The sequence below is a fragment of the Oryza sativa genome, chromosome 1, assembly GCF_034140825.1.
Source record: "Oryza sativa Japonica Group chromosome 1, ASM3414082v1".
Classification (NCBI taxonomy): Eukaryota; Viridiplantae; Streptophyta; class Magnoliopsida; order Poales; family Poaceae; genus Oryza; species Oryza sativa.
The window spans coordinates 34,365,447-34,380,467 of NC_089035.1; the positions used below are offsets into that span (position 1 = coordinate 34,365,447).

Sequence of the window (15,021 nt, forward strand, 5' to 3'; positions counted from 1 at the left end):
AGTAAAATACACCAGCGGTCCTTAAACTTGTCAGGAGGTTTCACTTAGGTCCACGAACTTACAAAGTGCACATCGAGATCTCTAAACTTGGTTTATTGTATCATCCCGGTCCAAAGCCGCGTTTGACTGTGGTCTTGTCTACGTGGCACGCCACGTGGACAATGACATGTAATTTATTATTATTTTTTTCTCTCTTCTTCCTTCTTTTTTCTCAGTGGTGAGAGGCGGCACGAGGGGAGGGGCCGTTGCAGTGGTGAAAAAATGAAGGAAGATGGGAGAAATTTTTTTAAAAAAATCCATGTCATCGTTTACGTGGCGTGCCACGTAGGCAAGACCACGGTCAAACGCGGTTTTGAACCGGAATGATACAATAAACCAAGTTTAGGGACCTCGATGTGCGCTTTGCAAGTTCGTGTACCTAAGTGAAACCTCCTGACAAGTTTAAGGACCGCTGGTGCATTTTACTCATGATTATATGTGATGTCAATCGATTTTGGTTACGATCCGTAGATGATTTGGGGATTTCAATTTGATTTGGCGCATGGCGACGGTGCTCAGTGAAATCAGCTCCATTCGAGCCGGCTCCCTTTTTTTTCGCTCGAGCAAAAATAAAGGTGCCGTTTTAATAATTGTCATAGGTGACAGTTACTATTAGGTACCGGTTGGGAAACCGGCACTTATAACCGGTTCCCAACCGGTACCTATGCCCCTTTTTTAGTAGTGGGTGAACTACACACGCAGTCGACGTTAACCTCATCAAATTATGTATGCTCTTACACTATTGAAAAAGGTAGAAAATTGGCAGATTTACGCCATGTGGAAAAGTTTTTGTTTGAAATTGATTGGGATTTGGGACCAAGTAGCGGTTTGTACGTTGCTAATGACTACTCCCCCCATCAAAAAAAGATAATATATGTGAAGATTTGTCACCACATAGCATAATAAATTTAGAGAAAGGCTATCTTAAAAAGTAGGAGGAAGTACTCCTTCCGTAAAAAAAAAAGACAATCTATGTGGTGTTTATCAGTATGCTTGAAGGAGTCGTACAACGTATTCCATGATAACCAGTTGTACTTCTACATACCGTACTGATTTCCCATCCAACGGTGGAGGAGCTGCCGGCTTGTACTACGGTGGAGTAAGGCCATCTACAATCGGTATCACCAGGTCGTACCCCTAGCGACGGCGCTTCACTTTTCCGTTTGCGCCATACCTCCGCGATGGAACACGTCCCTCTGCTGAGGGACGCGGCTCTCTCCGCTCCTCGCCAGCTTTTCATGGGGAGCCGCAGCCAGGCGATGTGTTGGGGGGCTTCGGGTGCTCGTGGACACGGTTACCCTCGACCTCGTCGGTGGGAGGAGGACGACGGCGGTGGGGAAGAACCTGAGGCGGCAGCGAGAGAGACAGGCGGTGTCGCCGGAGCAGTGAGGAGGGAGGCGGCGTCGAGAGAGAGAAGAGAGAGGCGATGGCGACGACGACCGGATCCGCGACGGCGACGACGGATCCGCGGCGACGACAACCGGATCCGGTGGCCTCCTCCACCTCCGCCTTGGCCTCCTCGACCTCGGCCACCGCGACCTCCTCCACCTCCGTCTTGGCCTCCTCTGCGTGGCGGCGAGAGAGAGGCAAGCAGCAGCGGCGAGAGAGAGAGAGGAGAAAGCGGCGGCGGCGGTGGCTGGGGAGGTGGCGCCGGCGCTCGCGGGAGAGAGAGGGAGAGGGAGGGGAGGACGGCGACGGCACCGAGTGGAGGGAGTGAGGTGGCGTGGAGCGAAGAAAAAAGAAGAGGAGGGGAAAGAGGCGGAGAAAAAAGAGAAGAGAGAGAGGGTGGGGGAAGAGAGGGGTAGTATATGAAAATATCCACTGTGGACCCATTGTGAGTTTGAGTGCCTTCATCCAGTTGTTTCGGATTTTGAAGAGCCTATAAAGGGGTGTCTACCATTGCGAGCTGAGTTCCGCTACTAGTGCCCTCAGTTAGTGAGGACACTTTAGAAGTGGCTTACATTGTGGATGCCCTAAGGCCCTTCACAGTGGGGCGGAACCTCGTCTACGTGGCGCGTGGATTCGTCTACGTGGCGAAAAAGGTTGGTGGGGCCCGTTCCTCCACTCGGTTCTTCACATCCTACTTGAGCAACGAGTTCCTCACTGCGCTGCAGGCTAAACGACAGGAACATGGCTCTGAACCAACGTCACTTTATTGGTTATTGTATGCTATACTACTGAATCCGGGCCCACTTGATAAACGACAGGAACATGGCTCTGCACCAACGTCACTTTCTTGGTTATTGTATGCTATACTACTGAATCCGGACCCACTTGATACTATTTGGAAGGCAACTCGCAGTGTGGATCCGTGGCTCAAATCATTCGGGCTCACACTCAAAACTTATTTGGCACATGAAGTTCCGGTAGTGCGTGACCTGCACTGCTAATGGCCTAAGGAAGTATAGTACTCTCTCCATTCCAAATTGATCTACATATTTCATAGGTACACCAAGACCAAGAAAAGCTAATAACTCTCTCATAATATATTTACTCTAGCAACAAACTCGATGCATGCATTATCCCCACTATTTCCTAGCCAACAACAAATCAAGATATTACATGTGGGTTATACATACTTATGTGCATGGACACATGCATCAATGTCCATTTACTCCAATGCACAAATAACAAATAGACTTAGGGTCTGTTTAGATCCATTTGGAATGCCAAATGGCAAATGGCAAAAGGTTTGGTGGTAAAAGTTTTGGCATTGCAAAAGTAATAGTTGGTGTTTAGATGCATGTTAAAGTTTTGCCATTCTAGCACTAAAGTGAGAGAGAGAGAAAGAGAGGTAGTGGTCACAAAGCACTTTTTGGCACAATTTGCTACCATGGACTAGCAAATGTCAAATGCCAAATTGCCAACTTTTGCTACTAGTGTTTAGGTCTAAAATGGCAAAAAGTGCTACAAAATGGCAAAACGTTTTGGAGGATCTAAACAGGGCCTTAATACATGAACAAAAATATGTAGATCATTTAGGAATAACTAAAAAACAATATGTAGATCAATTTGGAATGGAGGGAGTAATAACAATCCAAATCCAAAGATGAAGACGTGGAGACGTGGAGTATCGACCTGTGGAGCTTACGTTTGCCAGCAGCGGTAGGGCCCACCCAAGTAGACTCAACCGCTTCTCCCACCACCGTCGCCGAATTCCAAAGGTGAGATACGGGCCGGCGAGGCCGGCACGCCAAGCCGCGTTGTTTACGCAGCGGCAGGTCGAGACGTCAAGTGGGAGCGGAGGGATAATAACGACTTGGACCCGGTAGGCGCCGCGCGGTCCACGCCGCCCGCCCCGCCCGCCACTGGCATCATTCGCCACCAAGGAAAGGAAAAACATAACGGGACAAGTGCCGGCGTCGCCGGGCAATCCCTTGCGTCCACGCCCCGTATCTCCACCTGGCGCCGCGCCGTTCGCGAGGGTGAGATGCGATGCTGACCCACGCGCCCCTCTCCACGACTGATTTGGTGAGGCGGCACGTAGAAGACGGCCGGGTCTCTCTCCCCACTCTCGTTTTCGCGTCCTTTTTTTTTCAGCGTGTCTCTTTCGCCCTGTCCCCAGTCCCCACCCGTCCTTTTCGACGGCGTATAAAAGAATAGGGATACGGCCCGATGGATACGCACCTGCCAGCTGTGTGGCTGGGTAGTGGGGCCACGCCCCGTGTACGTAGATTTTGTTTACGCTAATGTGTCCGGATTTTATTAGCGACGCGGCCAAACCAAGTGCGTGGAACAGTGGCGACCCACGCGCGGCACACCACCACATCAGTCCAACTCCACCTCGGCGCCATAAATTCCTTCCTCAATAATTCCGTCTCCAAAGTGGGGTGCATTAGCTGCCGCTAGAAACAGCTCCACCCAAATATTCCCTACTCGCTACTACCTCCGTCAATATTGGACACCGTTATTAAAAGTTAGTAGATAAAATTAAACGAGGAAAGGTTATGGGTGGTAACTAGATAAAAAAATTAAATAACTGATAGTTGTGATTAGTTGAGAATAAAATATTGATAAGAAGTTGATTATATTTTAAATGTTGAAAGTTGTTATATTTTGAAATAGATGAAGTAGCGCTTTGGTTATGACTTATGAGTAACTTTTGGCAGCCTACATATACTCCTACTTCAATTAGTTTCCTTATTACTCCGTATTTCCCTAGGCGCATGAGTTACGAAAACGTATTTATATATGCCCCCCAAAAAATATTCAATCCAACAATCTAGCAATTGTTAGCTACTGTCTCATTGCTTCTCGTTTTATCTCCAAATTTATGAACGACATAGTGGTCATTTATACTAATGCTTAGTCTCTAGTAATATCTGACAAGGTAAAACTGTGTCCTTTTATGGACGGATGTAATATATTTTGTGTCACTTTTTAGTATGTTATTTTAATATTGTCAAAACCAGAATTAGTAATCTACTAGGGCTGTGTTTAGTTCAGCGCAAAGTTTGGATTTTGGTTAAAATTGGAGATGATGTGACTGAAAAGTTGTGTGTGTATGACAGGTTGATGTGATGGAAAAGAACTGAAGTTTGGATCTAAACTTTAGATCTAAACACAGCCTAGTTGTATTTGCCTTGGATTCTCTATTTACTATGTTACTATGTTTATGGTTTAATAATTCAGAAATATTGGAATTAATAAACGTGGAGTTGTATTCGGTTTGGAATATTAACATACTAGTAGTTTTTTTAGTGGCTTGATAATTTAAGTATTCGAAATTAACAAAAACCGAGTTGGACTTGAAATACTTGTATCGTTGAGTAGAGGTAGTATATAATTTGCCCAGGGAGATGTGAAGTCCGACCATGGTTTAACTTTTCGATTTTGAAGTAAAAATCGTTCCTCACCGGTTTGCCAAAACCGGTAAAAACCGATGACTTTCGGTCAACGCCGTACGATGACTGACTAATAACAACCAATTTTTATAAACTGATTCCTAACGGTTTCATGAAAGCCGATCGGTTTTCACGAAATCCCATCGGTTTTGTGAACCCTGAGTCTGATAAAATATGCAACCTCATCAGTTGATGATATTCCCTAATAAACTTTTATAAGTTATATTTTTATATATTTGTTTTCAGCGATATAAATGTTAATGTTAAAAAAACTACTCTATATTGAAAATATTTTAAAATTAAGTTTTTCTTTGGCTTAGTATGCCAACCAATGATGCCAGTGATTTTGAGTGCTTCCCTTTTCTAAAATAAATACTGTACTAGTATTGCTATGCTTCCTTTGAGACAGTAGCGTCTGGACGATTCCGAGCTCGTATGCTTTGGCTGTGTTTAGATTCAAAATTAGGATTCAAACTTCCGTCCTTTTCCATCACATCAACCTATTATACACACAACTTTTCAATCACATCATCTCTAATTTCAACCAAAATCCAAATTTTGGATACAACTAATCACAGCCTTTGCCGTCGAGGATAACAGAATCGGGAACTGATGCGTCGGCAAGGTGGGGCGCTTGATGTCCTATCCATCCGACTCATAAATGGATGGTAGCTAGCAGCGCCTGGTACATGGTCATAGGTACGCCTAGCAATTCATTCGTCCGGTCCATCACGAAAGTGGCAGCTAGCGCCCCGCTGCCGCAAGCGTGTGATGGAAGCGGCGCGCGCGGCGGCATCACGCAATCCGCGGGGAACCGGCGCGTGCCGGTGCCCTCGCCGCGCGCGTGGGTGGGTGGCACGGGGGCGGCTGTACTAAACTGTCGGTCTAGGCGACGGACGCGCCTGCGCCTCGAAATAAAAGAAACCCGCGCCCGCCCGTCTGCCCCCAGTGGCGCAGCGCAGGCGCAGCCAGCAGCGGTAGCGGTGGGTGCCCCACGTCCCCGCGATCCAAGCAGCACGCCCGCCCGCGGAGCCGCCACCGCCAGCCAGGCCCACCGCGCGCCGCGCCCCACGCTCTCTCCGCGATCGCCGTTAGCGCGCACCGTCGGGTGATCTTCTGCGTCCTGGGTGTTCTCTGCCGATTTGTGAGGTTCACGAGAGCTGCATAGTTTCTTGTATACTCAACTCAAAAGTAGCTCCTCAATCACACTCAACGTGGATAGCGCATAGCTGGATCGAGGAAAACCTTTTTTTCTCTGCCGCGAAAGACTGATAAGGTTAGACATGTTTGAGACTAACATCGGTAGATGGTACTATACTCCGAAACTGTACTAGTAACAGCATATGGTGCTCGATGAATCATCAATTTCGTGAGCACGTAGAAACTAAAGCTCCCGGTGAGTACCAAACGAAGTCAGTGTAGTTAGGCTTCTCATGACTTTTCTTTCTCGTACTCGTACAACGTATAATGAAATCTTTTGCTACAAATAATTGACTCAAATTTGTGCAGTAGTAAGATTTTAGACCTTCGGTCATGCCTGTTTTCGAAATAGTTGCATCAGTTGTCATGATGCATCATTTGGTGACGACTACTGGCGCCAAAAGAAAAGCCAACACTCCTGGTCTATTCACAGAAAAGCATCACGTAAGCTTTTTTTCTTATCACCACGAAAACACAGGAAGCATCAGTGGCTTCCGAAAACCAAATATTCCAAATCCGATGCGAGCGGCGAGCGGGTCCGTCTACGAGCGGCGTATCTTTGCTTGCGGCACCAAAATTTCCCCGCACGACAAGGTTCCTCCCCCCAACACGCGCCGCTCAGACTCGGCTAGCTAAAGTTGACGATCCGTTGGCGCGGGAGGCGTGCGCGGAACACGACGACAGCGTGGAGGGTGGTGGCCGCCGCGGCCCACGTGTCTTTACGCGCAGGCCGCCTGCTGCCGATACCGATGCCGACGCCGACGCTGCCCCCGCCCGCGCCTGACCCCAGCTCGGGACGCACGGATCGTGATGCGTCGTCTTCCTCGCCGTGGGGCCCGCACCGCCCGCGACGTGCTCGCACTACGTGCCGCCCCCCGCTCCAGGTGGGGCCGCGTCCCGAGCGGCGGCTTTGCTTCCTCCTCCCCCCTCCTCGCTTCGCTTTTGGGATAATCTGGGAGCCTTTTTCCATTCTGGCACTCGCGTTCGGACGCTTTTCCCCGCGCGCCCCCGGCGGCCGGCGGAAGCATCTCGTTGGTTGCCCAGCCGTTTCATTTCCCACCAGCCACCATTAGGGCTCCCTGCAAAAGCAGAGTTTCACTACATAAGACCTGTTGTTTAGTTCCCAACTTTTTCTTTAAATTTTTAACTTTTTCATCACATCAAAACTTTTTCACACACATAAATTTTTAACTTTTCCGTCACATCGTTTCAATTTCAATCAAACATTCAATTTTAGCGTGAACTAAATACACCCTAAATTTGATTAGTTTAGGTTTCAATTGATTTTTTCCTTAAAAATATAATTAATCACTTACTCCTTCCGTCCTAAAATATAAGAATCTTTTATTCAAATTTTCTATCACGATACACATAATATTATATTGATTCATATGATTATCATTATTTCAATAATGCTAAAACCAATCAAAAGCCTAGAAAGGGAATCTATGCAATTCAAAATTTAAAAATTAACAAGTTGAAACAACTAAAAATAAAGCATTTTAGCTAACCTTAATATTTTTTAAATAGGCTAAAAATCGTTATATTTTGAAACACACTTCTTTCGTTAAAAAAAACAATCCTGAAGCGGCGATAGGGAACGGAAGGAGTATATTTTCGGACGGAGGGGTAATTTCACATAACAAGCTTTGTGGCATGCTATACAGTCCCACTAGCGTGACAGCCAAAAATTTTACCGTAAAACACCATAAATCATGGGGACTGAGATGCAAAACTGACCCTAACAGCTGCCATACGTTTCCAAAATTGGTGCAGTTGTAGTGGCCAAAACGGAAAAGCGCTCGCCTAATTTTAATGCCGCCTCGCTAAAGACGAGGGGCGGCGGCAAGGAGAGGACAGTCAAACCGCTCGCTGACTGCGCCGAGTTTTATTCCCTACCGCCGCTCCACCACTCGCTTCCCTTTTTCCCAGCTGCGTTTTTTTTAACCCCTCGCCCTTCTATAAATACGGCCTCCCCTGTCTCTCCTTATCCTAGACGCCACACACACCCAAACCCAACCTCCCAAAACACCCACCCGGTTTACCAGAGATCCGCGCCCGCCACTTGTAAACCTGCTGCACCCATGGCGCCCAGAGCAGCTACGGTGGAGAAGGTTGCTGTGGCGCCACCCACCGGGCTTGGTCTTGGCGTCGGCGGAGGTGTCGGAGCCGGGGGTCCTCACTACAGGGGCGTCCGCAAGCGCCCGTGGGGGCGTTACGCAGCGGAGATCCGTGACCCTGCCAAGAAGAGCCGGGTGTGGCTCGGTACCTACGACACGGCAGAGGAGGCCGCCCGCGCCTACGACGCCGCCGCTCGAGAGTTCCGGGGTGCCAAGGCAAAAACAAACTTTCCGTTTGCATCACAGTCGATGGTCGGCTGTGGCGGCAGCCCCAGCAGCAATAGCACGGTAGACACCGGTGGCGGCGGGGTTCAGACGCCTATGCGGGCCATGCCTCTGCCGCCGACTCTGGACTTGGATTTGTTCCACCGCGCGGCTGCTGTGACTGCAGTCGCCGGCACCGGCGTTCGCTTTCCTTTCAGAGGATATCCCGTTGCACGTCCAGCAACGCATCCTTACTTTTTCTATGAGCAGGCTGCAGCGGCTGCCGCAGCTGAGGCTGGATACCGTATGATGAAGCTTGCACCGCCGGTCACCGTGGCGGCGGTTGCACAAAGTGACTCCGACTCCTCGTCGGTGGTTGATCTCGCGCCGTCACCTCCAGCGGTTACGGCGAACAAGGCGGCAGCTTTCGATCTGGATCTGAACCGGCCGCCGCCGGTAGAGAACTAGCTCAGGATGGGTTAGCTGACGACTTTGTAGTTTCTCTCTTATTTTCTTCTTTGATGGATATTTCTCTCCGATGTTTTGGTCCTCTGTGTTTTTGTTTAGTAGCCTGTGAGAGACGGAAGAGCCTTGTAAATAGTTTTTCTGCCGAGGGCGAAATTCATCTTGGGATCTGTTAATTAGAACAGATCATGCCGGCGATGAGATGGACTAAACCGTGGAGTGTATGTATTCCTTTATATTAGTATGAAGAAATTATTCAGAAAGTCACAAAAATATCTGTGCACACTGAGTTTGATTGACGTTTTTATTTTTGGTCTTTCGATCCAAAAGGTAAGATGCATGGTTGAGAAACATACGCTCTCATTTATTAGCGCCGGTGCGTTTTTGCCGTCCATCATAGTGAGAGTACTCGCAGGAGTAGTAGTTTGTTGCCATCTATGCGACACGACGATTAATGGCTATGCAAATGACGCATTTCATTGGACGAATGCTACTACTCAAACAGGGCTTGTTTAACGCTCCTTCACTTTTCATCTTTTGACGGTTGGCAGGGTAGAGGCGCGCCATAAAGTTACTGCAATGTGTTTCTAGTCGAAAACAACAGCTCAGCGCTGCACAAATTCCGTTCCTAGCAGTACAATTGCGGCGAAGAATTATTATCAAATCGTTCACATTACTGACACGCGGTATAGAGACGGTGGTGGTTAGCCGGAGATCTAATCCATGAAAAGCAACGTAAATAGTGGCTGTACAGGCAGTGGGCATGGAAGGAGACAAGTGTGGATGGGGGAGCGCCTTGTGCGGTGGGGTGCCTGCATCTTTCGCTAGCACCGTCGATCTATTCGTACGATGGAATCGCGGCTGCGTTGTTGTTCTCCTCGTGACCTTGAGAATAACGTGTGCGTGTGGGCGACGTCTCCAGGCTACGTGTGCGCGGCTGCCAGCCCCCCATCCAGGCCGCGGCCGGTGATCAGCGCGCGCTGCTCGGCCTGTGGCCCGTGTGGGTGTCGAGGCTTCGGATGGCGTGGCGGGCTCGTAGTGGGCGGTGCGGGAGGCGCGTGTTCGGGCGGGCGCATGGCGATATGCGCGAGGACCGGGCGTGGTCTCGGCCGACAGACGTGGGCCAGCGGCGCGCGAGGGCGGGCATCTGGAGGCAGTGATTCGCGCGGCGGCAGCTTCTCCTCGCCGTGGGACCCACCGCGCGCGCCCCGCCTTCGGAAGCTTTGCCGCTTTCCCCGCCTTTTACTACCGCTCGCTTGTTTGTTCTGGCCTGTACTGGTGGTAGGAGTACCATTTCTTCCGGAGGAATTTGTTTTCGCCTGCTTGGTACACCTAATTCTTAGTGCGGCGCCTGCTGCGAGTACACGGGAGCGTTACTCCACCGAGCATGGCGTTAGCTCTGCATTACGGTCACGTCTAGCAGTGCCATGCATTTTATTTATTCTGACGTACTGTTAACCTTTTTCCTTACAATCTTGATTGATCCGATTCAACTTTTTATAACCGTAGCAGAAGCCAGAAAGAAGGTAACGTGCATATTAAATTCTACTATTCCATCACTAGCTTTACTGGAGTAGTAGCAGTTCAGGGCCAGGGCCTGTTTAGCTCCTAAAAACTTTTCTAAAAAAACATCACATCGAATCTTTGACACATATATAAAATATTAAATGTAGATAAAAAGAAAAACTAATTGCACAGTTTGTATGTAAATCACGAAACGAATCTTTTGAACCTAACTAGACCATGATTAGCCATAAGTGCTACACTAACCCGCATGTGCTAATGATAGATTAATTAGGCTCAAAAGATTCGTCTTGCGGTTTCCAGGCGAGTCATGAAATTAGTTTTTTCATTCTTGTCCGAAAACCCCTTCCGATATCCAGTCAAACGTCCGATTTGGCACCCAAAAATTTTCACTAAATATGCTCTCATTAGTTGTAGTAAAAAAGGTCATGTTTAGATCACACCCTAAAATTTTTCACTCTACCACATTGAATGTTTGAACACCCGCATCAAGTATTAAATATAAGCTTAAAAATAACTAATTGCACAAATTGCAACTAGTTTGCGAGACGAATCTTTTAAGCCTAATTACTCCATGATTTCATAATGTAGTGCTACAGCAAACATTTACTAATAACGGATTACTTAAGCTTAAAAATTCGTCTCCGTATATCCGATATGACACTGTAAAAATTTTTAACCTCTTACCAAAACACAGCCTACGAATATAAATGTAGTAGTATTTTGGAAATACTAGTAGACGGCGCTGAGCCCACGGCTAAGGGTAAGATCGTGACTTCGAACAGGGCGGGCGGAGGAGAAAAGCAGTGGTGCACGTAACGGACTAACGGGGGACGTAGACGGGTGAGGCGTGGTGCGATGGAGAGTGGGGGCATTGACTGGGACGTGCGGGCACGGAGGGGGCACCGATTGGCGTTGTTGACAGGTTGGGCCCCAGCGCATGCAAGTTCTAGTAGTGCAGAGGAGCGGCGGATGGCGTGGCCGGGGCAGTGGCGAACCAGAAAAGGCGCGTTCTCGCGCGTCCTTTCATTGTGTGCCCGTTCTGTGTCTACCTTTAATTTAGCCCGGACTCCTTCCAAAATTCGAAGGACTGATCACAGTACTAGAAGGTGACTTTTCCAACTCAACTCTCGTTTTTTCACCCTTCCTAAATTATGGGCTTGTTCACTTTGATAAAAAAATATTATTAAATAACTATGATCAGTTACCAAATAACTGATTATAGTTATTTGGAGAAGGTTAAAAATGACAACAAAGTGAACATGCCCTATGTGTTTTTTTTTAAAAAAAGTGTATACAAAAGTTGTATTCAAAAAAATCATATAAATTCATTTTGAAAAATTTTAAGCTGATAATTAATTATTTATAAATTCATAACCACCACATTTTCTGTGCAGGAATTTGGAATTTCACTCTACGAACAAAGCCTCAACGATACTGCGGTTGAATTTGGAAGCTGAGGCATCTGTGAGCAAGTAGGTGCGGTTGAATAATGAACAAAATCGGGTTTGTTCATGATCACCGCCATAAGGGCGTCTACGATGGAGAACACTTGTTATCAGTGGTCTTAGGTTGCCATATATAAATTAAGACCACGAATAGTTCACATCATCCTTCCATGGATGCTACCGCTAAGAGCTTTCTCGTTTATCCCCTATATTTTTACATGTCAGCTATTCTTATTTTTATTACCAAATCAATAAAAACTTTTATGCTTCAGTCCTTGTAAAAAAACACATATATACTCTAACCACATAATAGTCTTGCTGTCGGCCTCTCACCTTTATTATTTTCATCCCACCCCTTCCCTCCACCAAACACCAACATTGATAGCCCGATCTCCAACGCTGTTGTTCTCCACCTCTCTCTCTTCCCTTCATCGGCGGATACGCTCCTCTTCCCTTTCTCCACCCCTCCCTCATCTTCGCCCGCTCAAGCTCTCTCCCCTCTTCACCGCCGAGATCGAGCCACCGCCGCCTCTCCTTCTACAGTTGCCGTGGTATTAGCCATCAAACTAATAATAATAATCTCCTTTCTTCGTTCTTGTTTTCTTTCCATATTAATGAAGGGATGTAGTGATCTTTTTAGCCTTCTACTTAACCTATTTTTGACAGGTTAAAATTATAGTCTTACACGGATTAGTGATGGACACGGTAGGTATTCCTTGTATTTATTGAAAAACCCATGTATTACACATATATCTACTCGACTAAGTATAATATTATGTTTTGTCTTTTTTTAATCTAAGAAATTATCTTCTCCTAGATTTTTGGTTTACAATACTTTAGTAAAGCATAATTATTTGAAATCATCTAGTCCATCCGTAAAAAAAAAAAGACGGAGGAAGTACTTCTCTAATCTAGTTCATTAAGTATTAGACATAGTACATATAAAATAGAGTAAAATACACTGACGGTCCTTAAACTTATCATGAGATTTCACTTAGGTCCAGAAACTTGTAAAGTACACATCGAGATCTCTAAACTTGATTTATTATATCATGCTGGTCCAAAGCGTCATTTGACCATGGTCTTGTCAACGTGGCACGCCACACGGATGATGACATGGTATTTTTTTTCCTTTTCCCCTTTTCTTTTTCCTACTCTTCTTTTATCTTGTTCCTCCTCGAGTTCCCCCGTGCTGACCACTGTCATCGTCGCCAAACGTCACTACTCTCAGAGGAAGAGAACAAAGAAGAGAGAAATGAAAGAGGAAAAAGAGAGAAATAATAATAATAATAATAATAATAATAATAATAATAATAATAATAATAATAACAACAACAATGTGCCATGTCGTCGTCTGCATGGCATGCCACGTAGGCAAGACCATGGTTAAATGAGATTTTGGACCGTGATCCGGGATGATATAATAAACCATGTTTAGGGACCATGATATACACTTTATAAGTTTATGGACCTAGATAAAACTTGCTTACAAGTTTAAGGACCACCAGTGTAATTTACTCTGTACAATATTCAACGGATAAATTATACGTCCGTCTGTCCGTCACTTATGGAGACGGAGGGAGTAGCTCATTAACGCTCATTTTAATTTTCGTCTTTTGGTTTGCAAAACCGGGTGAAGCCCGTTTGTCCGACCCACATAAACAGTAGGCCAACTCCTTTTGTTCCTAAAACAAAATGTGATTTTATCCGGTTTGTCTTACCCACGTAAACGGTATGCCTACTCTTTACGTCCCATAAAAATAAACCTAGGAAACTACTATCTCCGTTCTATAAAAATTGAATTTCTAGCTTTAAACCTTTGTCCCATAAAAATTATATTTCTACTAATGTGGGACCCAGTAAACTGATTGCATTTCCTTGTAATCTTCTTTCCTTCCATCTCATTTCTAACCCATTGTCGTGACATTCCTTTTAATCAAGTTTATATATGGAATGTGTGCATGTACTATGTTCATTAAATAAGGTTATTTTAGTCATTTTTCTATCCTACTAATATGTCATTAATTCTCTATAAATTTAATTTTTATGGGACGGAAGTAGTAAATAATAGCTAAAGATCGGCATGCCATAGAATAAGTTTGACAAGAATAGGCATCGTGGATAATGAATTCCTTAGTTGCATTATTATACATTATTAGCAAATTAATAAAAAATATCTTTCTTATATAGGCGCTACTTAGGAAGTAACTAACGATCCAACTTTTGCATACCCAATCACAACAATAATAATATCTGTTTTTTAACTGATGTACTCCCACAACTGGAGAAACCATCTTTACTGAGTTGGCTAAAAACCACAGTAATCCCAGTTTAAATAGAAACCGGGACTAAAATGATTTTTTTCCCGATTTAAAACTCTATTAGCCCTAGATGATATTTAGTCCCGTTTCATTTTCTATCCGAACCTGTCAGGGGTCGTGGATTTTTAGTCCCGGTTGGTGTGATCAACCGGGAATAAAAATTGATCTTCAGTCCCGGTTGGATTGAAAATCCATATACAGTATATAATCCAAAAGATTTATCCTCCCAAATTTCTCATCTCCTATTCCTACTCTCTCTCTTATCATTTTCTCCTTCTCTCTCTTATTCCTCTGCAGATCGAGCGAGGAACCTAGCTTCGAGGAGAGCGAGGCCGGGGTTGGCGGCCGGGCGGGGCAGGGGCTGGCGGCTGGTGGCGGCAGGCTGCACGTAGGGCGGGGGATGGCGACCGGCGGCGTGGCCGTGCGGAGGGCTGCGCGGCAAGCGGTGGCCTGCGGCTCTGCCGGAGGGGAAGCAGGAGGCGGCAGTGGGGCGCATGGATATGTGATGTTTTCTTCTTTTTTTTTTTTTAGAATTTGTGATTCTAGATCTAAGATGTATTTGATTTGCGTGTGATATGAATATGTGATGTATTTGTGATGTAATTCCTTTTGAATTTGTGATGTATTTGGAGATGATCGATTTGAGGATTTGGACATATCCTTTTGTTTTGTGATCTATGATGATTTGGGTTTTCATGATTTGGGGATGGAGTGAAATCAATATTCAATGTTAAAAACAATAAAAAAAAGAAAAAAAAACTAGCAACCAGACTTGGCCTGGCTCCATTTTAGTCCTGTATTTGTGGTCCCAGTTGTATAACCGGAACTATAAGAGGTTACGAACCGTGAGTAATGC

General features: G+C 45.9%; 1 protein-coding gene and 1 long non-coding RNA gene across 2 annotated transcripts; both read left to right on the forward strand.

The window, feature by feature from the left end:
- Positions 1 to 8,077: 8,077 nt before the first annotated feature.
- On the forward strand, positions 8,078 to 9,145 carry LOC4327621 (ethylene-responsive transcription factor 8). Its single transcript, XM_015766596.3, has one exon. The coding sequence runs from the start codon at positions 8,168 to 8,170 to the stop codon at positions 8,873 to 8,875; it is 708 nt and encodes a 235-aa protein (XP_015622082.1). The 5' UTR covers positions 8,078 to 8,167; the 3' UTR covers positions 8,876 to 9,145.
- A 3,070-nt stretch (positions 9,146 to 12,215) lies between these two features.
- On the forward strand, positions 12,216 to 14,841 carry LOC136354957 (uncharacterized). Its single transcript, XR_010738884.1, has 2 exons — positions 12,216 to 12,395; positions 14,463 to 14,841. It is a non-coding gene; the product is annotated as an uncharacterized lncRNA (long non-coding RNA).
- Positions 14,842 to 15,021: the final 180 nt, after the last annotated feature.